This window comes from Tinamus guttatus, unplaced genomic scaffold, assembly GCF_059628265.1.
Source record: "Tinamus guttatus ecotype Peru unplaced genomic scaffold, ASM5962826v1 Tinamus_guttatus_pri_ptg000563l, whole genome shotgun sequence".
Classification (NCBI taxonomy): Eukaryota; Metazoa; Chordata; class Aves; order Tinamiformes; family Tinamidae; genus Tinamus; species Tinamus guttatus.
The window spans coordinates 316,978-344,551 of NW_028289097.1; the positions used below are offsets into that span (position 1 = coordinate 316,978).

General features: G+C 42.7%; 1 protein-coding gene across 1 annotated transcript; it reads left to right on the plus strand.

Annotated features, from left to right (window-relative positions):
* The first annotated feature begins 737 nt into the window (after positions 1 to 737).
* Positions 738 to 27,574, plus strand: IGFN1 (immunoglobulin like and fibronectin type III domain containing 1). Its single transcript, XM_088534483.1, has 26 exons — positions 738 to 756; positions 1,208 to 1,330; positions 3,920 to 4,059; positions 4,533 to 4,632; positions 5,115 to 5,162; positions 6,058 to 6,103; positions 6,898 to 7,072; positions 7,679 to 7,792; positions 8,819 to 8,990; positions 9,520 to 9,792; positions 11,851 to 12,669; positions 13,051 to 13,180; positions 13,898 to 14,472; positions 14,632 to 15,807; positions 17,198 to 17,322; positions 17,756 to 17,897; positions 18,487 to 18,783; positions 20,251 to 20,550; positions 21,566 to 21,739; positions 22,696 to 22,824; positions 23,119 to 23,421; positions 23,793 to 23,881; positions 25,003 to 25,198; positions 25,752 to 26,051; positions 26,558 to 26,884; positions 27,547 to 27,574. The coding sequence occupies exons 1-26, from the start codon at positions 738 to 740 to the stop codon at positions 27,558 to 27,560; spliced, it is 6,306 nt and encodes a 2,101-aa protein (XP_088390609.1). The 3' UTR covers positions 27,561 to 27,574.

Below are 27,574 nucleotides of genomic sequence, written 5' to 3' on the forward strand. Positions count from 1 at the left end.
GGGAATCTAATCTAATTGCTCTTTCAGAGCTTCAGTAACTCTATAGTTTCTGAGTGTCTCTCATATGGCAAGGAATCTGCCTTTACGATTTGCTTGGAAGATAACGACATAGTGTATTACATGTTGCCTGCTTTATAAACACAGAGAAACCTTTGGTAGAAGGTCACATGAGTGATCTATACAATGACTTCTTAATGCAAAGCTGACACTTCACCATTTCTTTCTACATTACATACGAGTCTATAGTCTGCCTAGGCCTCTTGGCCTGTTGCTAAATTAGACAAGCTAATTTTGATCAGAGCGTGCTGTTACTCCATGCCTCAGTTTAGACATTCAACTCTGTGGCTTTCTTCTCAGCAACTGCTCTTGCCATCCATCAGAATTCACCGCGTGAGTGCCATGTGGTGTCATATCTGCCTGATACACGAGAGGAGGCCTTTGAAAGGAAACCAGACAGCGTGGAAATGGAGGATGCAACACGGGGATGCTGATAGATGTGGATTTTGCCCATTTAGCTCTGCTACCTGTTTTCTTACCTGGTTTGTGATGGGCTAGTGGTTCAAAACTTTGTCATGATGTGTCGTGAACTGTATTCTTAACTGGATAGTCGTGAAATGTCATATGGAACAGCCAGATGAGTAGTATTAAAGGCTTTTGTTTACCTTGTGAACTCTAAATAATTGATCTGTTGTCTTCCAGGAGGTTTTTGTGGAAAACAAGGAGCTGAGCAAGACATCATGGCAAGCCGTCCAGCAGGTGAGAGAACAGCCAAAGCTGGGAAACGTACCTGGGAAAGCCCTGAGAATCCTGCCTTGACATTAAGGCATCTCTTTTACCGGCACAAGGAGATACCAGCACCTGGCCCATCACACTGTACTGCCCTTTGCAATAGTGCTTTCTTCCTACCAGATCCTGAAGGTTCATTTGGAATAATAACTGATGTAAAGGATTCTCTGTTTGACGAGACATATGAGCTGCTATGGCCCTGCAATCCAGATTGCAGATTTTCCTATGAGGACCCTAGCTTTGCAATAAGTCAGCGCAGACTTGCATGCTCTGGAGTTTGAATTTGCACTCTGTAGTGCTAGAAAGTGCTAAGTGCTCTACTAGTCTAGGAGGACCTAAGCTAAATGTTCTGCAAATTGAGATGCTGTTTCTAAATAATTAATATGTTATCTTAATTCAATGTGTTTCCTTGCCTTTCTAGTGAAAATCTACAGGAAATCTGCCATCCCAGGAGTTTCAATCACTCAGTTTGTTGATCGTGTTCCGGCAGGATGCAGTACACCTGACTTCGAGCGGAAACCTGTCACCCTGTCATTACAGGAAGGTGAGACTCTTGAAAAAGGGTTCAAGGCTCAGACCTGCATGACACCTCATCTCACCCTCATGAAAGAATTATCCTAATTACAGCAAGTTTCCGAAGAGATTTAGCTAAACAAAACAAAAAATGCTTTGTGTGGCTAAGGCCTTTCCTGTACTGATGCAGCTATCTCTAGATTTTACTAGTATATGTGAGATCAGAATCTGTCTCCTGATGTATACAGCTAATCTTGTGAAAACTGAAGGAAAGTCTCAGGGTAAATATTTTGCAGCAAAAAAAGTATGTTGAAAAAGATTTTTCCTGTTGAAATAAATTATCTTAGGAGAGTTCAGCACTAAGATTAACTGCTTTTTAAATTAAGGTGTACTTTTGACACTATTTAGGTTGTGCTTCTCTCTATTGAGAATCACAGCGGGCTTGAGATTGGAAAGGACCTCTGCAGACCAACTAGTCCACACCCTCTGCTCAAACAGGGTTGCCTAGAACATGTTCTCAAGGATTGTGTTTACGTGGCTTTTGAATAGCCAGGAAGAATAGCCAAGGAAAAAGACTGCTCAACATCTGGGTAACCTCTTCCTGTCCGGTTACCCTCACATTCAAGAAACTTTCTCATGTGCAAATGGAGCTTCTTTTGTTTGAGTTTGTGCCCATTGCCTCTCATCCTATTGCTAAGCATCACTGAGAAGAGTCTGGCTCCATTCAATCCAGCACCATGGATTTCAGTTTTGTTGTCACACCCATGTGTCGATTTTCATGGACTAATGAGATTGTGCAAAGGAGCACAGTGGCCTCTAGCGGTGCATCCTTCCTCTTCCTCCTCCACCTTCCTTCTGCACACAACTCTCGAGCATGAACCAAGGCAGTGTCTGGCCACGTTGCCTCAGTTTTCCGTGTTGTTTGACTTAAAGTGGGATCTTCATTGTTTATGTGCAAAATGTTAGAAAATTCATGGCAGTCACTGTGTAACCTGAACTCAGTGTCCATGCAGGTGGGCTATGAGTGCACTATAATCATTACCACATTTCATTTGGTACATAGATTAGATAATGCTCAGAGATGAGTAGTTTTGTCTTATGGTAGATGGCAAGTATGGGAAACTGCAGCCAGAATAGGTAAAATTTGGCAAAGTTATAAGCAATTGGGACTAACTCAGTGTTGAAAGAAAGATGCCTTTTGGTAAGAATCTGTTGATTACGTGACAGGAAAGGGCGTACTTTGTGAGAGCATGCTGCATAAATCTGTCAAAAGGTGGTGATTCTGCTGAAGGTTGTGGGAAATACTGCAAGACTTTCTGATGAGACATTTCCCCAGTTTGATCATCTGAAGACCAGGTCTATTACAAAAGAGAGATATAATGATTTCCTCCCTGAACCACATCCATGGCAACTCGTCTCTGCTTTTATTTCACTAATCTATTACTACTTACTTACACCTCTGTCTTGTCTGCATACATGAGTCATTTCTCTGACTTGCTTTTTTTATATTTGTTCTCATGTCCTTAAAGCCTATTCAGAGGGAAAAAAACACACGCAAAAGATTTCTGCTAGGCAGTGGTAAAGCTGTTGGAAGTTTCAGTGCTCAGCTGCAATACACTCATGTTCTCAGGGGAGCAGATATGAAGAAGACTCACAGGCAACCCCGTCTCTTCTCTCTTCCTTGCCTCTTCAAAGAGAAGAGCTGGATGTGCTTAAGTGTAAGGTTAGAACACAAGAAAGGTTCTGCAGAAAGATGATGTGTGTGAGAGGGTGTATGGGGAAGCCCCACACCTTCTGTTGGTTCTCCTGTGTGTGGTGCCATGTTGACTGCCAAGAACATGTTTTTTTTGAGCGAGTAGAGCCTACCAAGCACTGAACTTGCTATAATGTTGTTGATCTCCTTTGACAGAAGATCTCTAAAAGCCCTTTTGACTGAATACAGACAAAATCTGCCATTACTGACTCAGGGAAAATAGCCTGACTTGGACTTGAAATGGCTAGAACCTGTTTTCTGACCCTTTCCAAATATGAAGGGAGTTGGGAATGAGACCATGAGAGTAGATTTAAGGTTAAAATCACCCCTTGGGTAGACAATTTTCTCTCCATATATGTGTGCAATAAAAGCTCAGGTAGAGACTATACTTTTCGTGATCAATTTTATAGTTAAGTTTCCAGGTAATTTTTTGGAAAGCCAGTAAGGTAGTGAGGGGATTATTGCAGATGTCTTAGTTGCATGAACTTAGACATTTCTTGTAATTTTAGGTTTCCTGTCTTGATAGGATAAAAGAGCTAACTTCTAGATGCCTCCCTCTGCAGATGATTCTCTTGACTACATTGGGATCCTAGCACTAGAGCTATCCCCACCTTTAGATAGCTGTTGTATTGTTATCTACATCTGCGTGAATGATTTAAACTGCTTTTATGGTTAAAGGGGATAAATGTGTGCTTGGTGGACTTTGGAACAGCAGGTTTCCTAAATGACTCATTTCAGCTAGGCAGCCAAACCTTAAATGCCTAAAATCAGGAGAGGTGAATACCATCTTTATTATGTGCTTGTTCCTCTTTCATCTCATTTCTTCAAGTCTCCCTTAAATGAGTCACATTTTACCTCTTTTGAAAGGTAAAAATGCCATTTTCAGAGCTGTGGTCAAAGGTGTCCCAACCCCTGAAGTGAAATGGAAGCGTGCAAAAGGAGGAATGAACGATCCTACCAGATACCAAACTTACTTCAACCCTGCTACAAATGAATTCATTCTGCAGGTAAGGGTCAGATACTGCAGACAGAATCCATTAAGCAGAGAGAGCAAGAGGCTACCAGGGAAATATGGGAGGAATCTAGCAGAACTATGTAGGGAACCCAGTATTTGAAAAGCATAAAAGAGCTCGGGATGGAATTACATCACTGCATACATACATGGAACTTCAAAATGAAATAAGAAGAGCTGAAGGTTTAGTTTGATGTAGGTTGTAAAAACTACAGTTGATTATACCGTGGGATTTTCTTTTCTTAAAATATTTTTCCAAAAAGAGCAAAATGGTTTGAATAGATCACAAATGGGAGTAAATACAGATGTCACCAGATCTGAAATAACATACAAAAAATAGAAAAGAAAGCCTTTGAGTCATCCTCAGAAGAAAGATCTGAGGTGTCCCTGAGTAGCTGCTTTATTAGGAGGTGAATAACTGAATCACATGACATGGCTGCCAGTTCTTACTATGTTCTTCTTTTCAAGATAAACAAACTCACTGCAGATGATAACGATTTGTATCGCTGCTTCGCCGTGAATGAGTATGGGGAAGCTGCGTGCTCTGCTGGCCTCAGGATCATACAAGGTAGGATTGGCAGGTTCAGGAGCCCGAGAGTCCTGCGGTCCCAAGTAGCTGATTTTGCTGTGCAGCAGGGGTGGGTGCCCAGAGCGTTGACAAGTGGGTTACTGTTTTGGGAGACATCCATCTCACTTCACATCAGACATATGGTGCACCTGACCTCGTCCCCTGATTTTCTTTATAGTCAGTGGAGAGAAATGGGCACTCTGTGGATATGGTAAAACTGACCTACTCTGGAAATCTATTTGGTTGGAAGTACCCGTTTGCCCTCTCTGCCTATAAAGTGTAGAAGGCCCCTATCTGCATTTGACAGATGGAGATTACAAGTAATCAATGTCAGATTGACAAAATAATCCAGACTGGGATTGTCTCTTGCGTTGCTAACAACTGTGTATGTTTTATAGTTCACTGGTTTACTGGTATTAGCCTCGATGTTATCTTGTTCATTTTATCGATTGTTTTTCCTCTTTTCTCTCCTAAATTATCAGTTGGCTTTAAGAGGAAAGCACAAGAAGTTCAAGGCCCTTCTGCTGATGGTAAGCTATTTGTGTGGTTTTTTTCTTTTTTTGTGGCATACCATATGCACCTCTGTCAAAGCATGATTACTTATTTTCCTTCATCAATGCAAGAAATAAAATTAACTTGAGGAGCACGCAGGGAGTGAGATAGTTGCATTATAAGGTGCTATTAGAGAGGTGCCAAGAACTTTTCAGGAAGTAGCAGAAAAATAATAGTAAGATGTGTCTGCCTTCCTGGCACTAGCATATAGTCTGTATTCTCCTATGGGCATTACAGCCCATAGAAAGGAGAGAAATAGTAAGTCATAAAGTCTTAAGCCCTAGTGAGAGAGAGGGTTGAATGGGCAGCAATAGTAGAGGAGTTTATAGCAACAAAATTCTTCAGGACCTTATCTGTCTTTATTGGCTCTGGTACTTACCTAAGACTTGTAAATAGTGAAGTAAGAGAAGAGATAATAAATATCTAGTTTTCTGTCCACTCTTTCTGCTTGCTCTTTACCTTTGGCTAAAGCAACATTCTTAAACATGGTTTTGGGCTGCTCTGATTAATGATTCCAGGTACCTGCTGGAAAAGGATTTTGCGAGGTCAAATGCAGCCAGGTTGTCTGTGTTAACATGGCTGGGAAATGGGGCCTTGCTGCAGTCCAGTTGTCTGCTGCAGAAACCAAGGAGAGAAGAGTAGGAATGATGAGCTATTGTGGCTCTCAAAGAACAGAGCTATGGCTGATAAACATGATAATAAATTTTATGGCAGTTCTTCAGAAGGGTAAAATTATCACCTGAAACTGAATATGGCATAATCAAAAGGGCTCTTGTTAGTAGCTATTTTCCATGACTTTTATTGGCCTGTATTTTACCATACTGGCTAGTTCCAGTTTCTTACCTGAATGTTTTTTTCTTTCACCTTTAATAGAGTTAAAGAAGACACTTAAGGACTACAAGAAGATGCTGAGAAAGAGGTAAGACTCCGTAGAAAAGGCCATTTTGAGACTTCCTAGTTGTTTCTCAATATGGTAGGGCCAAGGGCAGCTTCATAAACTTTAAGAGCACAATTCTTGTTTCCAGAGTTGCTGTGAGGCGCAGCATGGAGGTCGGTAGCAGAACAGTTTGCCAATGTGTTAGGCTGAGATAAGTGCAAAGTGCCAACATTATTCTGAGGTTCCCTTGCATCACGAGATTTTGTCTTAAAAGTTTTCTCTGATGTCCTTGTTTTTAGCTAACAAGTAGCTTCCTAGCTTGGTGACAAATGCTCAAGCAGTGATTTTTTGGGATTTAGTTGTATAAAGGGATACAACGGTACCAGGGAGAGCTCTGGTCCCAGGGGCCTCTGCAGAGCCTGCCATGTTCACACTTTTGAACTCCCTTTGCCTCCTGAGTAGGTGGCCTCACAAAAACATCTCAAATGTGAATGATCCCTGTGAAAAGTCCTGAACTGAGCCAAGAAATTATTCAAAAGAGTGCAAGTTGGCTTGTGTGAGAGACTCTGCTGACTATTTAACAGTTTGGACAATTGCATTTCAGTGCCCTGGGCATCCCAGAGCAAGATGTTCCCTGGCACTGTTTCGTTTGATAGAACAGATGCAGAAAACCTGTCCCCAAAGGGTTCCATCCCCTACATCTACAGGGGATGAATGAATGAATTTCAGAAATGATGGAGAGGAAGATGAAGAGGTTAAGGTGAAGGGAACAAGGAGCTTTTGTCATTGTCAAAGTTTCTAGGTCTTTTTCTTTTTTCTTTATTTCTGGTTCCAAGAACCCCAAGAAAACAACCCAAAGAAGTGGACAGAGAAGCAGTCTGGCAACTGTTGCTGCATGCGGATAAAAAGGATTATGAAAGAATCTGTATAAAATATGGAATTTCAGACTTCCGTGGCATGCTGAAAAAGCTTCAGGAAATAAGAAGGGACACGGAGATTGCACATGGAGAAGTAAGACAAACTGAAGCCACTGAAACACTGATTTTTAAGGAACTGTAGAGTTATGCATTACCTGAATCATGTCTGAAGATAAGCTATCCCTTCCTAAGCTGCTTTGTAGATTGGAAATTTCACTGTATGATAGAGAATGATCTGTTGCAATGCTCTAAAGAAGTCCCAGTTCTGTACTAAGGTGGATGAAAATGTTACTTTTTGGAGTCCACTTATATTTTAGCACATAATGATCTTAGGATAATCCTTTTAGCCATTTCCATGGCTATGTTCTGTATCTGGCTGCCTCTGATGAGAATTTGGGCATCAAACTGATGATATATCTAAGAGTCAAGATGGACCTTCACATACAGGGACATTTAGAAAACTGCACAAATAACAATTGCAGAATGTGTGAATTACAAGGAGAGTGCCAGGTAAAATATAATTTGCCTACAGGAGGAAACAGTGGAAACTAACAGGTGCTTCTTCAATATGCTCAAAGTTAGAGGTAGTTCTCTTCTATACAGATAAAAAGTAGGTTTCACTGTAGTTTGTCAGCTAGCTAAAGGACTTTTCTCATGCCAGCTTTCTCGTTTACTAGTGTTTGTTATGTTTTTTCTGCAGTTAATACACAGTATCAAGAACCAGCAACACATCAGGGTCACCCAAGATGGAAAGGCTATCCTCAGTCTAGAAATGGAGCTGAAAAACAGTAACAGCAAAGTTTATCTGCTTAAGGTAAGAGACGGGTGGGGGATGTGTAGGACAGTTGTAACAGTCATTGAAGTCTGTTATATGAAATGGTTAATCCACTTTGTAGGACTATGTCTATCTGCTCTAAGTTGTCTGTCTGTCAAATTCCTTAATCAGATCCTTGATTGGTTAGAGAGAAGTGTTGGTGTGCAGACCCACATAGTCTTTGGTGATACACAGCGCTTGGGATTTGACTATTTGAGCATAGGGGAGACATTTCAGTCTTTTACTGACATGCTTTTGACTTCAAGAGCACTTCAGGTAGGAGGAAATTCTAACAGATGCCTGGAGACGTTTGTAAGAAAAGCAGAGATTTTGAGTGTTATATTCCATTCTAATTCATTTGGGTAAAAGAAAATTTCAAGGAAGTAAACCATCTGGTAGAGTTATGCAATTATTCTGTTGTGTTCCCCAGATAATCAGTGCTGTGGGTTTTTCTCTGGAAGCTATATTTTAGACAAACTGTAGTTAGTGGATTTAACATAAAGAAGATGGGAAAAGTAATCTGATTTTCCTTTGTAAGAGGAGATTAGACTCTGTGAACTTCTGAAATGAACACGAGGCAGACTGCAGCCGCATAGTGGAGAAAGTAACCCAAGATTATCACAGACTGGGGAGCAGTAAATTTGCCTGCTTATTCATCTTTGAAGGTGCTAAAATCATAGCAGCAAAAATATCTTGTCTTTAAAGTTACAGAGAATACCTGTTTGTGAAGGCCAAAGCCTTACTTGTGCTCGAAAAGTAGTATCATTTTGCCAGTTCTGAGAATCATACTCTCTCTCCATGCAAAATTTACTGCATGTAGTATTGTCTCCATGTTTTGTGAGCAATGAGCAGTAGCAATCCACTGTAAGGAATAATAGACTGTAGCCTTCTCTTTTCTGGTTATTGACTTCAATAAGGCAATTTCAGCATAAATGTGGTCTAATTAGAAATGCCTTGTGCTAGTTATGCATTTCTTTTAGGAGTAGTTACGTGTTTCTGTTAGGAGTACATTATTTCTTTTCCTAGGATGGTGAGAGGCTGAGATATGGCACAGGGGATGAATACAGAAAGCACTCCCTGAAACAAGTAGGAAAGAAGTACACTTTCATTGTCAACGATGTGCACCCAGATGATGCAGGCTTGTACCAAGTCAAAGTGGAAGATGTGCCTGTTTTCTCAACCGAGTTGGATGCTGAAGGTGAGGATTTGAATTTGATGCATATAAGCACAGAAGCAGTGAAAACACTCACTGCAGAACACTCTTTTCATGTTGCCAAGCAGGGATTCGCTTCTCCTATGACACAAGTCAAAAATGTCAGGAGGTGACATGAAGGGGGTGTTTCAGTGTAATCCAAAGGACCAAGTTCAAGTGCCATTTTGGCTGTGATTTCTGGATAAACACGCACAAATTTTTAGTTTCCTTATGTAAATAGTTTCCTATATGTAAAGTCCTATAGTTCCTATATGTAAAGTCCTAAAGTTCCTATAGTTTGCTTATGTAAAGTCAAAGCAATGACAAGCACCCTCAACAGTAGTGTTATGATGCTAAAATCCATCAGATCCATTAGATTTGGGTACAGGTGCACACTCCACTTTTTCTTTTCTGCTTAAACTGGTGCTCACAGGGTTCACAAATTCTTCTCTTTCTTCCCTCTACTGCAAAAGTTTTTCTTGGATGACAGAAGTCCCTCTGTTTCCTGTCTGTAACCTTTGATTTTCCATTGCAGCCATCCCTGTGAGATTTAAGCATCCACTCACTGACATGCGTTGCCATGAGGAAGAAGATGCTGTCTTTAAGTGTACTCTTCTCACGCCCTGCCACGATGCTGTGTGGCTACACAAAACCCACCTCCTTGAGGGAAGTGAGAAGCACCAGATTTCTGTATCACCTGATGGTCTGACCCACCAGCTGATTGTCAAAAATGCTGAGCCCTCCGATAGTGGCCTGTACACACTCGACACTGGAACCGGCTCCTCAAATGCCTGGCTTATTGTAGAGTGTGAGTAACACTGCATTATTCTTGTGACATATAGTATTATATACTCTCACTATCTAAATTGCTCTGTTGGATGGTACTATGCTGAGCAATGATTTGTGCAGCCTCTAGTTCCCAATTTGTATTTGGAGAAATGAGAGACAGATTAAAAAAACCTCATGCAATTCAACAAGGCCAAGTGCAAGGTCCTGCACCTGGGGAGGAATAACCCCAGACACCAGTACAGGCTGGGGACCGACCTTGTGGAGAGCAGCTCTGCAGAGAAAGACCTGGGTGTCATGGTGGATGATAAGTTGACCATGAGGCAGCAGTGTGCCCTCGTGGCCAAGAAGGCCAATGGAATCCTGGGCTGCATTAAGAAGAGCATCTCTAGCAGGTCGAGGGAGGGGATCCTGCCCCTCTACTCAGCCCTGGTGAGGCCGCATCTGGAGTACTGTGTCCAGTTCTGGGCTCCACAGTACAAGAGGGATGTGGAGCTTCTGGAGAGAGTCCAGCGCAGGGCTACAAGGATGATCAGGGGCCTGGAACATCTGCCCTATGAGGAGAGGCTGAGGGAGCTGGGCCTGTTCAGCCTGGAGAAGAGAAGGCTGAGAGGGGATCTGATCAGTGTATATAAATACCTCAAGGGAGGGAGTGCAGAGGACGGGGATGGTCTCTTTTCAGTGGTGGCCACTGATAGGACTAGAGGAAATGGCCGGAAACTGAAACATCAAAAATTCCATAGGAACTTAAGGAAAAATTTCTTAACAGTGAGGGTGACAGAGCACTGGAACAGGCTGCCCAGAGAGGTTGTAGAGTCTCCTTCTCTGGAGATCTTCAAAACCTGCTTGGATGCAGTCCTGTGCCACGTGCTCTAGGTGTCCCTGCGTATGCAGGGGGGTTGGACTAGATGATCTCTAGAGGTCCCTTCCAACCCTAAGCATTCTATGATTCTATGATTAGTTCCTTATTTCTATTCAGATGAGATAAAATTTACCCTTTTTGTTAGTCCTGCCACATCTTGGCTCATTTTCTCTGCAGTTGCTACGATGTGGTATGTTTTCCATCAGTTGTCTAAAAATAATCCCTGCCTCGACATGTGTTTTTTTACAAAGCTACCACTGTGTGAAAACAGAGGGTTAAAGACCTTCCATGTATGTCTTGCTAGGTTGTATTTTTCTTTCCAAAATAGAGTTTAAGAAGCTTGGAAGATAGGAAAACATGCTTTTCGGTGAAAGCAGATAATCACTTAGATGATTTCTGTTTTTTTAAACCTTTGAAAAGTCTACTCTGCTTTCTGTTGAGTTCTTGCTACTGCAAAAGCTGCTGTCTCTCCTAAGGGCTGTGTCTGATGACCTTTCAGAAACAAAAAGGTTGCTAAATAACAAATGAACTGTCCACTGCTTTTACTGAAATATCCAGTGTGAAAATCAAATGCTCTGCTGAAATATCCAGTGTGAAAATCAAAACTGCGTGTGAGTTGAGAGCTCATTGTTCCTCTGAGGAAAAACAAATGAATTTTACATTAATACAAAGTTGTTCATAGGACTGGATTCTTTAGTCTTCAGGTTTTCAGGCTGGAGATCTAAAATGCCAGGATGCCAAATATGCAAGCTGCCTCAATAGCCACCAGATCCCAGTTCACGGAGAGGAACTGGTGGCCACACTGTATGTGGGATATTTTGTTATTCTTCCTGGGTTGGAGGAACACAAGAAACTAAATGTGTCCTAAATACCACCCAAGCCCTTCATGATTAGACCTATCATGCTGGAAATTTGTCTTTTCATTTTTTTTCTTAAAGTTATATGTTTCCACTAAAAATAATATACCTTTTAACTAAGAAATACAAAGTTATGTTTGCTTAAGCCACTAAAAACATTCAGGATTTGAACCAAATATAACTTTACTTAATATATTTATTTTTCAGGGGTTTAGAATGATATGATAAGAAATGATAATGCATTTTCTTTGATTGCTGATGCATTGATTGTACATTGTGTAAACTACCTGTCTTTTTTTTTTTTTGATCCTGTTCCTGAAAATCACTTTTCCTCCAATCAAACAATGCGTCTTCAACACAGATGCCAAAGGAAAGAGGAGACAAAATGAAGAAGATGAAACTGGCTGGCCAAAAGGAGCATCCTCAGATAAGGAGAGGGCTAAAAGGCTTCGACAAGGAGAACATCTTGGGGACCAAGATCACCTTATGGACGTTAGCACAGGAGATGGCATACGCAGATATGGCCGAGAAGGCAGTCAAGGCCACTTCATTGATGATGATGACAGACATGGACTTTTGGGACGAGAAGGGCTAGATGGAGCCCACATAAATGGAAGGATGGGGTTGAGGCAGTTTTCTAGAGCAGAGGTAGAAGGAGACTTGAGGAGACATGATAGTAGCGGTAGATTAGTGAGTTTGAGACACACGGGTGAAATAGGGGCTTTCCCTGGTGAGGATTCTTTGACAGGCCAAGCAGGTATTGGCGAAGGGTTAGAAGGAGCAGACGGGTTGTATTCCGGGGATGGCAGAGGTGATGCTCGAGCTGGACTCAAAAGCACAGAAGGTTCAGACACTCTTCATGGTGCTGTGCTTGAGGGTGCTGGGGTGGGAGAAGCAGACAGCAGGAAATTTCCATATGGTAAAGAGGGTTTGGTAGCTGGAACTGAGGCTAGCCTAGGTGGAAAGGGAGGCATGGGTTCTCTTCATCAAGAGGAGGGTATGATGGGAACATATGGTTCTGGCAGTGCTGGTGCAGGTGGAATGCGTTCTCTTTCAGACAGGGATGCTAGCCTAGCTGGAGCCAGTCCTGGGACTGGTCAAAGGGCTGAGGACATTATGGGGTCGTTTCATGACACAGGAAGTGGCTTCAGAGGTGTAGGTGGTGGGGACTTTCATGATGGTAAGGGTGGTACGTTGGATAACGCACGAGGTGCGGACTCTTGGCATGACAAGGGTGGTAAATTGGGTGATGCTGGCTCTGTGTTACATGGACTCAGTCCTGATTCAGCCAGCATGGGTGGCATGCCAGGCATGCCATCTCCCTACAGTACTGCAGCTGGTAAGGATGCTGTAGGTACTGAGATTCCTGGAGGGAAAGGCATCCTTCCCTATGGCAAGGATGACCTGAGAGTTGGAGCCAGTGGTCCTGCAGGTCAGGGGGGAAGAACTGGCTTGCTGTATGGCCCAGATGGTCTGCCAGCTGGAGATGGGGCCAGACCTGGTGCAGGTGGCACTTCTGCAGGGGGAGTGGGAGCCTTGTATGGCCCCGGTGGTCTGCCAGCTGGACTAGGTGTTGGAGATGCCACTGCTAGTGAACTTGGGGGATTCTATGGGCAGCATGGACATGCAGGTGAACCTGGGGCTGGAGTTGGAACCTGGGCTGGAGCTGATGTAGCAGGTAAAGGAGGAATGTCTCCCTATGGAAAAGATGGTCTTCCAACTGGAGTTGGTGTTGGTGGTGCTGGTGTAGTGGGTGCAGGAGGATTTGGTTCTCCATATGGAAAGGACGGCCTCCCAGCTGGGGTTGCTGTTGCTGATTTGGGCGGCATAGGGTCTCTCTATGGAAAAGATGGTCTTCCAGCTGGGGCTGGTTTGGGAGGTGCTGGTGCAGGAGGATTTGGCTCTCCCTATGGAAAGGACGGCCTCCCAGCTGGGGCTGGTGCAGCTGGTTTGGGAGGTGTTGGTTCTCCCTATGGAAAGGATGGGCTTCCAGTGGGATTGGGAGCTGCAGCTGGTGTTGGTGGTGCTGGTGGTTTGGGAGGTGTTGGTTCTCCCTATGGAAAGGATGGGCTTCCTGTGGGAATGGGAGCTGCAGCTGGTGTTGGTGCTGGTGGTGGTTTGGAAGGTATTGGGGTCTCCTATGGAAAGGATGGGCTTCCTGTGGGAATGGGAGCTGCAGCTGGTGTTGGCAGTGCTGGTGGTGGTTTGGAAGGTATTGGGGGCTCCTATGGAAAGGATGGTCTCCCCGTTGGGGCTGGTGTTGCTGTTTTGGGGGGCGCTGGTTCTCCCTATGGAAAGGATGGTCTCCCCATTGGAGCTGGTGTTGCTGGTTTGGGAGGCACTGGTTCTCCCTATGGAAAGGATGGTCTCCCCATTGGAGCTGGCATTGCTGGTTTGGGAGGTGCTAGTTCTCCCTATGGAAAAGATGGTCTCCCCGTTGGGGCTGATGTTGCTGGTTTGGGAGGTGCTGGTTCTCCCTATGGAAAGGATGGTCTCCCCGTTGGGGCTGGTGTTGCTGGCTTGGGAGGTGCTGGTTCTCCCTATGGAAAGGATGGTCTCCCCGTTGGGGCTGGTGTTGCTGGTTTGGGGGGCGCTGGTTCTCCCTATGGAAAGGATGGTGTCCCCGTTGGGGCTGGTGTTGCTGGTTTGGGAGGTGCTGGTTCTCCCTATGGAAAGGATGGTCTCCCCGTTGGGGCTGATGTTGCTGGTTTGGGAGGTGCTGGTTCTCCCTATGGAAAGGATGGTCTCCCCGTTGGGGCTGATGTTGCTGGTTTGGGGGGCGCTGGTTCTCCCTATGGAAAGGATGGTCTCCCCGTTGGGGCTGGTGTTGCTGGTTTGGGGGGCGCTGGTTCTCCCTATGGAAAGGATGGTCTCCCAGTGGGAATGGCAGCTGGGGCAGGTGCCAGTGGTGCAGATGTGACTGGGGCAGGGGGAGTTGCAGCTTCTCACGGAAAGGGTGGTCCCCTAGCTGGGGCTGGGCTTGGTATAACTGCTGCAGCTGCAGCTGGTTCTCCGTATGGAATGGACAGTCTTCCAGCAGAATTGAGAACTGGAGCTGGTGCTGCTGCTGCTCAGGGTGTAGTGGCTGTTAGGTCTTCCCATGGAAAGGATGGTGTCCCAGCTGGGGCTGGTGTTGGTCTAGCTGATGGTGAAGGAGTAGTAGGTGCAGGTGGTGTTGGGATTCCACATGGAAAGGATGGACTTCCTGCTGGAATGGGGGCTGGTGTTGGTGTTTTGGGAGGTGTTGGGTCTCCCTATGGAAAAGATGGTCTTCCAGCTGGAGCTGGTGTTGGTGGTGGTGCTGGAGTTGATGGTTTAGGTGGTGTTGGTTCTCCCCATGGAAAGGATGGTCTTGTAGCTGGAGCTGGTGTCGGTGGTGGTGCTGGTGTTGATGGTGTGGGAGGTGTTGGCTCTCCCTATGGAAAGGATGGCCTTCCAGCAGGGGCTGGTGTTGGTGGAGCTGGCGTGGACGGTTTGGGTGGTGTTGGCTCTCCCTATGGAAAGGATGGTCTTCCAGCAGGGGCTGGTGTTGGTGGTGCTGGTGTTGATGCCTTGGGAGGTGTCGGTTCTCCCTATGGAAAGGAAGGTCTTTCAGATGCAGCAGGTGGCACTGGAGCTGCTCCTTTTGGAGGTGAAGGTGGAATGGGATCTTATCATAGTAAGGATGCTTTGCTGAGCAAAACTCAAGGATATTTAGGTGGAGCAGGAGGAGCTGCTCATGGCAGATCAGCTTTAGAAGGTGGGGGTGTTGGTGCCTCTGCAACACAAGCTGCTGGATCTCCCTATGGCAAGGACAGTGCATCAGCTGGCTCCCGGGCTGGGGCAGGTAGTGTTGGCACGTTGGGAAGTGATGAAAGGGAGTTGCATTCAGTCCGTGGTAGGGAAGGTGGGGTAGATGCTCTTGGACTGAGTCGTGAATCTGGTCGGGATTCCCGTCCTGGCAAACTTCCTGCGCGAGATGAAGCTGGAGCTGGTGCTCACAGTGATATCAGAGGACCAGGACAGAAAGGTGCAATCAGTGACAGAGTTTCACTTTCTGAGAAAGGAAGTGCCAGAGTTGAGGACAAGGATTCAGGAGAGTTAGATTCCTATTATGGCAGGGATTCTGCCTTTGGTGGAGCAGGGAGTAGATACTATAAGAGATATCCTGATGCGAGAAAGCTGGGTTCACCAGGTTATGATCAGATATCAGGTCTCGATAATCTACTTACTTCAATAAACCGGAGAATACCTGACCTTGACCTTAAAGCAAAAGAATACTCGATAAATCTAGACAGTACGGAAAAAAGACGACGTTTTCCCCAAGATGGTCTGAGAGGTATGTCTTAATGGATGATTTTCATATCACTGGTGGTTGCATTTTGATATTCACATTTCTAATTCTGGAAAGAGGTGAATCTTATGGTTAAGACAAGCACAATTATATGGAGAAATTCATTTTATCCTGAAATCTGTTCCTAATTCTACCACTGATTTGCTGTTTTTCTGTAGACAAGCACCTTAAGCTCAAACTATTTTGGGTAACTCAAATTTTGAGCATGTATCTTGAGAGTCATGAAGATGCGCGCTGAGCACTTGCAGTTCTACCACTGACCAGTGAGACTGACTCATACTCCAGAGCTCAGAGAGGACAGAATTTTAAATAAATCAATCAATTATTTTTAAGTGATGCAAAGCAGATACCTGTTCGTTCAAACAAATTGATTCAAAGAACGGATGCAACAGGCTTTGGTTCACAAGCATATTTAGTTTTGAGGAATATGGCTTTATTTCTTTGATTTTAGTGCAATTTAAAGCTTAGAAGAAATAAAGAAAAATGCTAACACCTGCTGGAAGGAACTACATTTTTCAACAGTTCTGAGAACAAGCTACTGCACTGAATTAACATGCATGTTGGGTCTAATGTAAAGAGCTCTGATCTCTTCTATCATTAGAAGTATGAGGTGTTACATATAGGAAAAGAAGAATAACATGTATACATCTGCATGACCCTGATTAGCGGCTACAACATCAAGATGATAACATGAGAAATTATAGAAATGAAGAACTTCATATATACAAATGAGGATACTAGTTTAGTGGAACTGCTAAACAAGATAGAAATTTCCAGGGCAATCATAACAAATAAAGGTGTAAAATCAGGAAAACTGGAGCAGCTGAAGAAAGGGTAAATATGGACATACTGTTTATTTGAGAGAGGATGAAGATGTTAAAGGGGAACTATTTGAGAAGGAAGAAAGGGGATACAAGGGATAGAGAATGGTTCGACTGGAGCTATCCAATGAGGCCACTTGAGCTACCTTGTATCTGGTCAATGTAACAAAAAAAAAAAGAACAAGAATGGGAAAGAATAATGAAATTGGCCATCCATTCCATTTCTTGGAGGAACCCGTTTTTTTGGCTCTAGAGGGAGCTAAGACAATTAGCATAGAGTTAAAATAGCAAATCTGTAGATGGATTTTCTGATTTGTGATGAATTAGTTGTCCAGTAGATTGGCACAAGTGCCCTATTGAATGCAGGCCAATTGGCAAGTCCTCCAAAGCAGGGGCTTTATGCCAGTTGGCCCAAAACATCTTGGTACAAAGCCCTATCATGACTACAGTATATTTTTAAGAAAGCTTTCTCCTCACCTGCGTGTGCATTTTTGTTTATATGCTGCTCGTCATCAGTCTCTGCTTCCTACACATTTCGTTTTCTGAACTTTCAGCCCTACGCTGTCGTATCAACAAACCACTAGTAGATATGAGAGTCGTGAAAGGGGAGCCAGCTGAGCTGTCTTGTACTGTCAGTCATAAAGATGTGCAAGGAACCTGGTTTAAAGATGGATTAAAGGTAGGTGTTGCCCAATTGCTATTTTCATTGATTAGTGGTTATGAGATAAATAATCCCAGAGCATTATTGCTATTAAACTATTTGGACCATAGAAGGATGTTTCTTGAGCTTTAATAACAAGATTTGTTGGGGGAATGTTGTAAGCAATCTGAGGTTTCCCAAAAGGTGCTGTTTTCTGGGAACTGCTCTGTTTTCAGTGCTTGTTGCTATTGTGAAGAATGGCTCAGACACAACTTTTGGTAACTTGCTAGAGGACTCGAACACACAGAGCTTTCCTGGAATTTTTAAATTATATTTCAAATTTATTTGTCAAATTTCCATAGAGAAGCTACGTCTTAAGTCTAAGATTTCTGTCTTGTCAAAGTTCATATTGTTGGCTGTTGTTGTTTATTTGATTTATTTTAGTAATAGGTCTCTGTGCTTTGCTTTGTAGATAAAAAACATGGAAGGAGTTCGTTCTGAAAGGCAAGGCTCAGTTCACAAACTGATTTTTGACAAAATAGAAGACTTTCATGCTGGGAAATATAGGTTTGAAACTGAAGATATAAAAACTGAAGCCTCTGTTTTTGTTGAAGGTGAGTCTGTTCAAACTGCTCCCATTCTTAATGCAGTGTACTACCCTTATGTGCTTGAAAGGTAGTACATTTTCTATGAGTTCTGTAGTTGAACATCAAGACAGCTTTGTAATAAAGAATCTACAATGATATGGGAGATGTTTTTCATAGAGATTGATGCATTTCGTATTTCCAAAATTAATCAACAAGTCTTCTTGAATAGCTCCTATCATAAACTCAAAAACTTTGGCATGCATGTAACACTTTCAAACCAGTTTCTTAATTTCTGTGAGTGTTTAGTATACTCTGAGGTTATGCATACAGGAAAAAATTATTCCAGTGAAAAGAACAGTGTGATAACACAAGTGCGTTGTCAGAGTTTTCCTGTAGCAAAGTGCATGTGCTCTGTGCATGCAGCTGAAGAAGATCCAAATGTTGTGAGTCTCTAAGCATCACCTGCATCATGATGATTCAGCTTGCATTAGCCACAAAGAACCAGATTAAATCTTATTCGGAATATACAGCAACCATGAATACAAAGGAGTCCTTCCCTCCAAGGTGGGCTTTAAAACTCTTTGAGTGCATTAGTGACCTTGTACTGTTGGCTTAGATCCTCCTCAGGTTGACAAAGTTCTCCTCAAAAACCTAACAAATGTTCCCACTGTGACCAAGGCTGGGCAGAAAGTGAAGATCAAGATCCCTTTTGAGGGCCAGCTACCAATCAAAGTAACATGGCTGAAGGATGGAATGGAGCTATTAGATGACACAAGGATTCGTGTGGATAAAGCAGATACCTTTACCATGTTGTCCATCTCCAGCAGCGAGAGAAAGGACTGTGGGGATTACAAAGTCAGGCTGAAGAATGACCACGGAGCCTTGGAGATGAACCTGAAGCTTGTGGTGATAGGTAAGAACCCTATAACATCCACTGTGGTTTCCACTGTAAGGCTCAGGCAGGGGAGCCTGAGTGACACTGGTGACATGTCTATTTAGGCCTATAATGTATTTCAGAATGGATAAAGCTTTTAGGAATGCTGCTCATAGGAACATCTATTCTTGCCTCTCTTTTGAGCTACCCAGGTAGAAATATACTGATAAAATCCTAGAAATGCAGAATTTCTTAAACTGCCGTTGATGTTGGTAAGGTCCAAGGGGTATATTTACAGTTAAGGGCTTCTGACTGTGCCTGTACTTCAGGTTACTACAAAATTGCCCCATATGCATGAGCACATGCCAAGAAGACCCAGACACATCAGCTGGCACATAGCCATGGCAGGCCAGCAATGTGGAACTAACTGGGAAGCATATTGTCATCAAGCCAGTACGGTCTGTGACACTGGCATGGCTGGGCCTTGTTTAATTACTGCTAGTCTTTTAGATTAAACATCCTTTTTAAGCCTCTCTCTGTTTGGTAAAACTGCTCGTGGAATACTGAAGGAATTTAAACATAAATAATAGTAAGCTTCTTTTCTCAAAGATAGATACTAATTAAATATCATGTCTGGTTTTCTATTTTAGATATGCTTGTGAAAGGCTATAAGAACTCAAATATTTCTTCCCTTGTTTGTCTCTCACTAAATTAGTCTTCCATATTAATAGAATCTCTCTTTTATTTTTTTTTTTGTGAGTGCAGATGACAGATGGTTTTTATAATAAGATCTTTATCCTGCAATAACTTCAGTTATTGCTTTTCAGGAAAACAGAGCAATATTGCATACAGCAGATACAGGCCTAGGAAAACTTCTGAGCTGCATCTAGTACCATGTGGTATGTCTGAGTATGTGTTGGTACAGAAAGCGAAATACACTTCTGTGTAGGCGAAACACAGAAATAGGCAAAGCCTAAATTAGAATTATTTTGTTTTAGATCAGCTTTTATGTAATTGTCTTATCATCCACTAAATTGGTATAGGAAAAGCCTGCTGACATTTCTTAAGCTTTAATATAAGATGGCACAAATTTAGTTTACTTTTTCAGAGCCTCAACAGTTGAGTTTTGAGTGTAGGGCAATTGTGGAAGATAGGACTGCAGGTAATAAGCATATATTTAAAAACACATTATCTTGGCCAAGTTCAGCCTTACCATAGAAGTCTGTTGTTTTGGATGTCCAGAACAGACATTTGTTCTTGCATGGGAGCTGCCTTGATACAATGCTCATGGGAATAATCCCCCTGAGGAGCAAGAACCTGACTTCTTAGCCCTTATGAAAGCTTAGAGGAGAGTGGATGTTGGAAAGGTGCCTCATTTTGCAGCTATGCATATATCTAGCTGAAAGCAGCTCTTCCAGCTGCTGAGTGAGAGGCAATGGTTGCTCCAAACCCAAGGACATGTCAGAATCTAAAGTCCTCTTACAGTTGTCATGTTTCTCTTTTCAGGCAAGCCAGAGCAACCCACAGGACCCATCAAAGTCATAGAAAGCTCCTCAAACGACATCACCATTCAGTGGAAGCCCCCAAAGGAAGACGGGGGCAAACCAGTGCAAAGCTATATTATCCAGATGCAGCAAGTAGGCAAGGACGACTGGGTGACTGTGGGAGAGACCCCCAAAACCTGCACCACTTTCACTACTGACAAAGTAGAACAGGACATGGGCTATTACTTCAGGGTGAGAGCTGTGAATGCGGAGGGAGCCGGCGAGGCACTGGAATCAGATGAGGTGAAGGCTGCCAGTAAAGGTAAGGAAGAATATTTTTAAAATAATATTCTACAACCATATGGGGAATTCTGTATTAAAACTGATACTGAGGAAAACTGACTGCATTTTGGATGTTACTACAGATCTGAATCTGATTTCACCTCAAGACTAGGAGCTTCTTGCTGGTTTTGATGATAACTGAGTTAGGCAGTGTTAAATTTTCTTTTTCTTTTTCAATCAGAATTCCAAAACAGGTTAATGGGAGAAATTCAATGAGCAGAGATACCATTTTCTTGGGTGACTGCAAAGAAAACACGCAAGGCCCTTCTTAACTCCCCAGGCAAAAGAGTCTCTCAGTGCCTGCAGCATTTTTTAGTATGATCTTGTCATATCCCTGATTTCCAAATAACAAATTCTATTCTTTGACTCATCCAATGAATTCAAATGTTAGAACATTTTTATCACAAGCATGAATGTAGTACCAGTAAGAGGGCGAAATTTCTTCTATCTGCATTTTCATTCACAAAATTACAGGGCATCCTTTGCAAAGATAAATTTTTCGAGATTTTCATTGTTGTGCCCTTCAGTAGTGTTGCTATATTTTGAGAGCTCTAGCAAGGGGTTTAGAAAATCCATCTCTATCTCAAGTTCTATCGTGAAAATGAAAATTAACACTGCCCTTTCCCATGGTTTAAGAATACACATACTACTCTCTGTAGGCTGATAGTGTAGCTCTTGGTTCATCTTCATTCATCTTGGTGGTGATGACATCGGGTCAGCAACATTAGGAAAGGATGGTCCATGCTTCTGGATCATATTTGTGTGCAAATAAGATGTACAATGATCTTCAAGCCTTCTTTGTTCAGGTCTTCAAAACATATCCGTATGAATACATTGAAGAAACTGAAGGAAGAAACTTCCTTACTTTACAAAAGAAAAAAAAGTGCTACCCTGCGTGTGCAGGGGGGTTGGACTAGGTGACCTCTAGAGGTCCCTTCCAACCTTAAGCATTCTATGATGATGATGATGATAATGAAATGCTATTCTCTTTTTAGCTATACCTGGTCCCCCAGATCCTCCTGAGATTGTCAGTACCGGCAAAGAAACCATCACCATATCCTGGAAAGTGCCTCACAAAACTGGCAGTTCCCGAATTGTGGGCTACATTGTTCAGAAGCGCAAGAAGGGTGCCGGCATCTGGGTGCCAGTCACCAATATACCTGTAGCAGGTAGGTAGTTGAAACCCTGCAACAGGCTGGAAAAGGTCAAAAAGGCAAAAAGTGCAGTCAGCTTAGAAGGTAACATGCTGATTTTTGATTTGAAGTTTCTGTCTTCTCACTCCATGCTGCCTGCTTAGGATTTTGTGAACAAAACATTGGTGTTTGGAATTCTTAAGCTGCTAACTACCCCTTTCTCAACCATGTTTACCCCATCAGAAGTTTTACCTCCTTGCCTAGGCTACACCCTTTCTCACAACTAAGCAAGAAGTCTAAGCCCAGGCTACACAGCTGCTCTATAGCAAAGCCAGTCGTTTGTTCCTAGGCTGTTCCTAGCTGAATCCTTGAGAAGAGGGTTATGACCTCTTGTTGCTCTCAGAAAAGGTCTCATCTATACTGTGGGTAAGCATATGGTCGGGGAAGAGTGCAGAGGTTGCTGCTGCATCCTGGGACAGAGCTTACCTATGGATAAACTGACATCTTCAATTTCTAAAACTAAAATCTTCATTTCACATGCAGAAATGATGTCCTTAATCCTAGTGCTGGTAATGTGGCAGATAGGCATTTGTAAATGCCTGGGACATAAAGAAAGCCAAGTGATGTGTATGTGCCCAAAAATGTGTTTGATTATACCTCTTAATTATCTGCCAGGTGCAGGCTAAGACTTCTTATCTGATATAGAAGAGTTCAGGATTATCTCATGAGGAGAAATTGTATTTTTTCCCTTCTCTGATTAATTTAGCTCTCAGATCGTGTCTGATCTGAAAGGGAACACAATGAGCATATCCCAGAAGCAGCTATACACTAGGACATAGAAGGCAGAGGAAAGGAGGGCAGTATTTGCACATAACTCCTGAGCATTATGCAGTGTGCAGGTCTGCATGGCTAAAAGTCCAATATCATTGTGTCACTGACTGCTGCTTGGGGAACTGCTCACCTGAGCTAACACACTCCTTGTCTTCCTGCAGACAGGAAATTGAAAATGACCAACCTTAGGATGGGGCTGCAGTATGAATTTCGCGTGGCAGCTGTCAATGCTGCTGGTGTGGGAGAAGTCAGTGCACCATCAAAGGCTGCCTTTGCTCGGGACTCCACAAGTAAGTAAACTGTCTTCAGCTCCCTACCTCGGGGAAGCTTAAAACAGACAAAGGACGTTTATGGAGGATCCGTAAACAAGAATTTAGGATGGGTCATAGAGTGCTGCAAGAGTGTTGCAGATTGTGCGGGACTGTTGGTGGGAACAGCAACCTACCTCCAGCTCTGACAAACTGGGGGCATGATAGCAGGGTGGGTATCCAGTGCACTGCAAGAATGTTGAGAGTCTCAGGAAGTGACTGAAAAGGGAGGAAAGAAGGCCTAAAAAATAATCAAAATAAAATTTCGCATTTCAGAACCTCCAGGTCAAGTGAGGGACCTTACAGTGGCCAGCCGTGACAGCACAAGCATCACCCTGACATGGAGAACCCCAGAGCCGAAAGAAGGGGTTGATGTGAAAGGCTATGAGGTAGAGCTGAGGTCTTATGTCAACCCCCACTGGACCAAATGCAGTGTTCTGCCTATAAAGGCAACCACGTACACAGTTAAGGGCCTGCAAGCCAACGAGGTGTACTTCTTACGTGTGAGAGCCGTCAATGACAGTGGCCCTGGGGAAGCTGCAGAGCTTGAAACTTTCATTGAGGCTCCTCCTCCTGTTGGTAAGTCAGTGGACTGCTTTCAAAATGAGCTAGGTCCTTCTGCAGGTAACAGGACAGATAACTGTGGTAGAAGTGTGTCCAAGAGCCACTTAATCCACGATTGAGGTGTTATGATATCACATGAAAATATTTTTACATTATTCCCATTGTTTAGTCATAGTGGTAAATAAACAAGAGTAAAATTTAAAAGGCGTAATGGTTAGCAAGGAATTCTGGTGCTGAATTAAGGAGCTCTTCTTCAACATTATGATTTTATCAATAACCTGCAAGCTAGCTGCTGGAAAGAAGTATCAGACACATACGTACATGTTTCTCTGCCAAAGGCTTCGTCATACCATGTAACCTTTGATTGTAATCGCTGTCTTTTCCAGTTCCTCCCAGATTCCTAATAAATGACAGAGTGAAAAGCTTCCTGGTTATAAAAGCAGGCAATACCATCCGAGTGCCAATGCGTTTTGAAGTAAGTTTTCCAATGGTTTCATATGAAATTCCTATATGTGTTCATGCTATAGCCAGTAGAAGACGTATAAATTGAGCTGTCTTTTCTTGGCATCGATTTTTTACAAGATCCCAGGCAAATCCTTTAAACTGCTTATATATTATAAACTTTCTGCCCAAGGAAAACATCAATTCATATGTCGCTTTTGGTGTTGATGGGTTGTAAGATTAAGGTCCTTTATTAATCTCTGCGAAAAAGGCATCTTCATATGTTTGGATGGACAATATTCAATATTATCATCATGCACTACTAAACTCACATACTTAGATTCATCAGCTGATTTTCCCTGAAGACCTAAAGGCAGGATTTCTAGCAACATCCTGCTGACTGTATTCAACTCACTAAACAGCAGTATTTTACTTGTATTACCCCAAAAATAGGTTTGCAGTGATATAAATGCTATGTGCTTTGACCTAAGTTTGGAGCAATGCAGTTAAGGGTATCAGGAAGAGGTTGATGAAGGCAAAGCAAATATATTTACTAGCCTTTCTCCAGTTTTCTCAGTTCATTGCTGTCTTGGGGAACAGAGACCAAAGATGGCACAATAAAAAGATAGCATCAAGAGGATCCCTTTTCTTTCCAAAACCTTCAGATATTAAAATAGTAACCACAGTTGCCATCTGTTGTTCTTGAACCAGCACTCTTTGTTTGACATAGTTATATGAAAGAAGGAAGGAAAGAAAGAAGGAATGAGGGAAGAAAGGAAAGAAAGAAGGAAGGGAAAGAGAGGAAGAAGGAAAGAAGGAATAAAAGATATTACAAAGAATCTAAAATTTCTTTACTGGATTGATAGGTTAAAGAAAAAGGTTAAAGAAACAAAAAATTAAAGAAACAAAGCAGATCTTTGCAGAGGTGTCTGAATTAGTTCTGAAGAGGCTTACTTGGGCACTGGAGGAAGATTATCATCGTTACTATAATCTTCTATTTGGATCTAACTTGTTTAAATCTAGCTCAGGTATTTCTCTGTATCACTGGAGCGTGTCGTGTAAATATACACTTGGGAGAAGACAAAAATACTTAATGTTTAAAGACAAAACCTGGAGACAAAACAGGTGGTCTGTAACCTATGTTATTCTTTGTAGGCGTCTCCAGATCCGGTAGTGACCTGGTTAAAGGATGGGCATCCTCTGCCAAAAAGGGCCAGCATAAACACCGAGCGTGGTGCCACCCAACTGCTGATTGAGGCAGCTGAGTTCTCTGACACTGGCACCTACACTGTTGAGCTCCAGAATGGGTCAGGGAATAAAGAATCATTCAGTTTCCAAGTTCAAGTTACAGGTAAGTCACTACTATCTATGTGTTCAGATTTAGGCAGTAGGCAAGGAGCTGAGCACAGTGAGCTCTGACTCAGTTAAGCAGTGCAGGCAGGGAGAGAACTAAGGAGTACAGGTGAACACAATTTTCCATGAGATGCAGTCCCACTTGCCCATATCTGTGGGACAGAGCAATCTACTGATTTTAATTACTCCTCCTTACTAGAATGAATCTGCTTAAATATACTCAAGCTAGAGAGTGCAAATCACAGGAGAGTACCTCATGCTCTTTGTAACAAACTAACACTAGTTATAGCCATAACAACTTTTTAATCTGTCTCAGTAAGGTGAAAAAGTTTAGCTGTGTCACCCCTCATCTTCTACCTCTATCCAGAAGAAGAGGCCCAGCAGGAAAATTTCATGTGCATCTGAAGAAGGAGAATCCAAATTTTGGCTTTCTAATGACGAGTATGTTTACTGAGCTCCTAAACTTAAAATATCTGATGGAGTCCAGTGTTTTAAGGCTCCCTACATGCCATTTTCCCTACATCTTTGTTATTTTTGCCTTCATCTGACAGATATTCCGAAGTCCCCTGGACCTGTTGTGTTAGAGGAGAACGTGCAAAAAACAGTGACAGTGACGTGGGAGCCATCAGCATCTGAGAAATGGGAAAGTGATCTCTACTACACGGTCCTGAAACGTGAATCAGAGAAGGGCTTGTGGCACACAGTTGGTGACATGATCTACAACAACAAGTTCACATACACAAAACTTGTCCCAGGCCATGACTACTACTTTAGGGTTGTGGCAAAAAATTGCTTGGGAACCAGTAGCCCATCTGATACTGCGCGGCCTTGGAGAGTTCGAAAACAAAAAGGTAAAACAGATTTTACAAATAGCTATCGGTGTACCCATGTTGTCGTGTTTTGTTCCTTTTAAAGTTTCTAGTACAGCCTTCTGGAGCAGCTCTCTCCTCTTGTGAATAAACAGCTGCCCAGAATGTGCAGAGTGCATAGAGACACCACGGCAAGGAAGGCTTGTTCTCTCTGCACAGACATTGTTGCAAATCGATATTATTCCTTTAATTCCAGTAGTTGTATCAGACATAATTCATCACAAAATGAATTCCCAGTGAAATCTGAGATTTAAGTTTTGCAGAATCCAAAACTTCTGACTTTAGGTTAAAATTTGGGCAATATGGGAATAAACCATAGATGAACTATTGGCAATGTGGATTGCCATTGTTCAAAGTCACAGTTGAAAATCCATCTTTTACACTGATTTCTACCCTCGTAGAGCAGTATCTGAGTGAGTTTGTATGTCGCTGGGTTGGTTGGTTTGTCTGTTTCTCTAATTTTTTGTTTGCTTGTTTTTATTTAACAGCTGATTTCCATGTCAAACAATGGGAATACAGAGGAGTTAATCAAAACCAACCCCCAAGATTCCTTGTCCAGTTGAAGCCTTGCGTGGTGATCGCTGGGACAGAGTGCCAAATGAACTGTGCAGTTACAGGCCATCCACAACCGAAGATCACATGGTATAAGGATGGCAGGGACCTCTCCAAGGATCCTACCTATTTGTGCAAAAATGTCTTTGGTGTCTGCTCCCTGATGATCTTAGGAGTTGTAAAAAATGATGAAGGAGAATATATGGTAGAGGCCAGCAATGACTTGGGCCGTGCATTCAGCAAAGCTTCCCTCACCATTAAAGGTAACAATCTTTAATGCCTTTAATTTGATTATGTGATGTTAAAATTTGTCATTGCTGCCAAGATACCTTAAAAATGGTTACCACAGGGCTTTAGTGTCAGAAAGTATTCCCGATGAGGCAATATGCATTGGAAATGCTTTACTAATTTTTTTAAATTGATCTATTAGTGATCAAATGTGAAAGAAACGGAAATTTAAAAGGCAGATCTGAAAAACAACTTGATTTCTACATGAGCCCAGAGGCTTTTGTTGACCTTGAGCTAATCTTCTAGAAAGAAATGTCCCATTTTCATCTAATAAGACAATATCTAGTTCAGATTTTTCTACAGGGCAGGAGTGGCAACGTAAAAGACTTGTGCAATAGCAATATTAACAGTGAGGAAAAAGCTGGGCTTAGGTAACTAAGAGCAATGAGAAGGGAGAAACAAGAGTTATGAGGTAAGTGTAAAAATAGGTCATTAGGAATTCTGGCATGAATGGAAAATCAGTGCCGTTGAGGATGGATGGATTGTGGATGTATTTAGGGATAAACATCTCTGGCAGTTTTACTCAGTTCCTCATGAAATATCCTTAACTTTGAGCCACATACTCCTTCCATCCTATCTTTCAAACTATCTCCCTTGTTGCAATATTGAGTTGCTTCTCTCTTCCTCTTGTTTTCAGCATCTTCCCTGTAGCACAATCTTCCTGA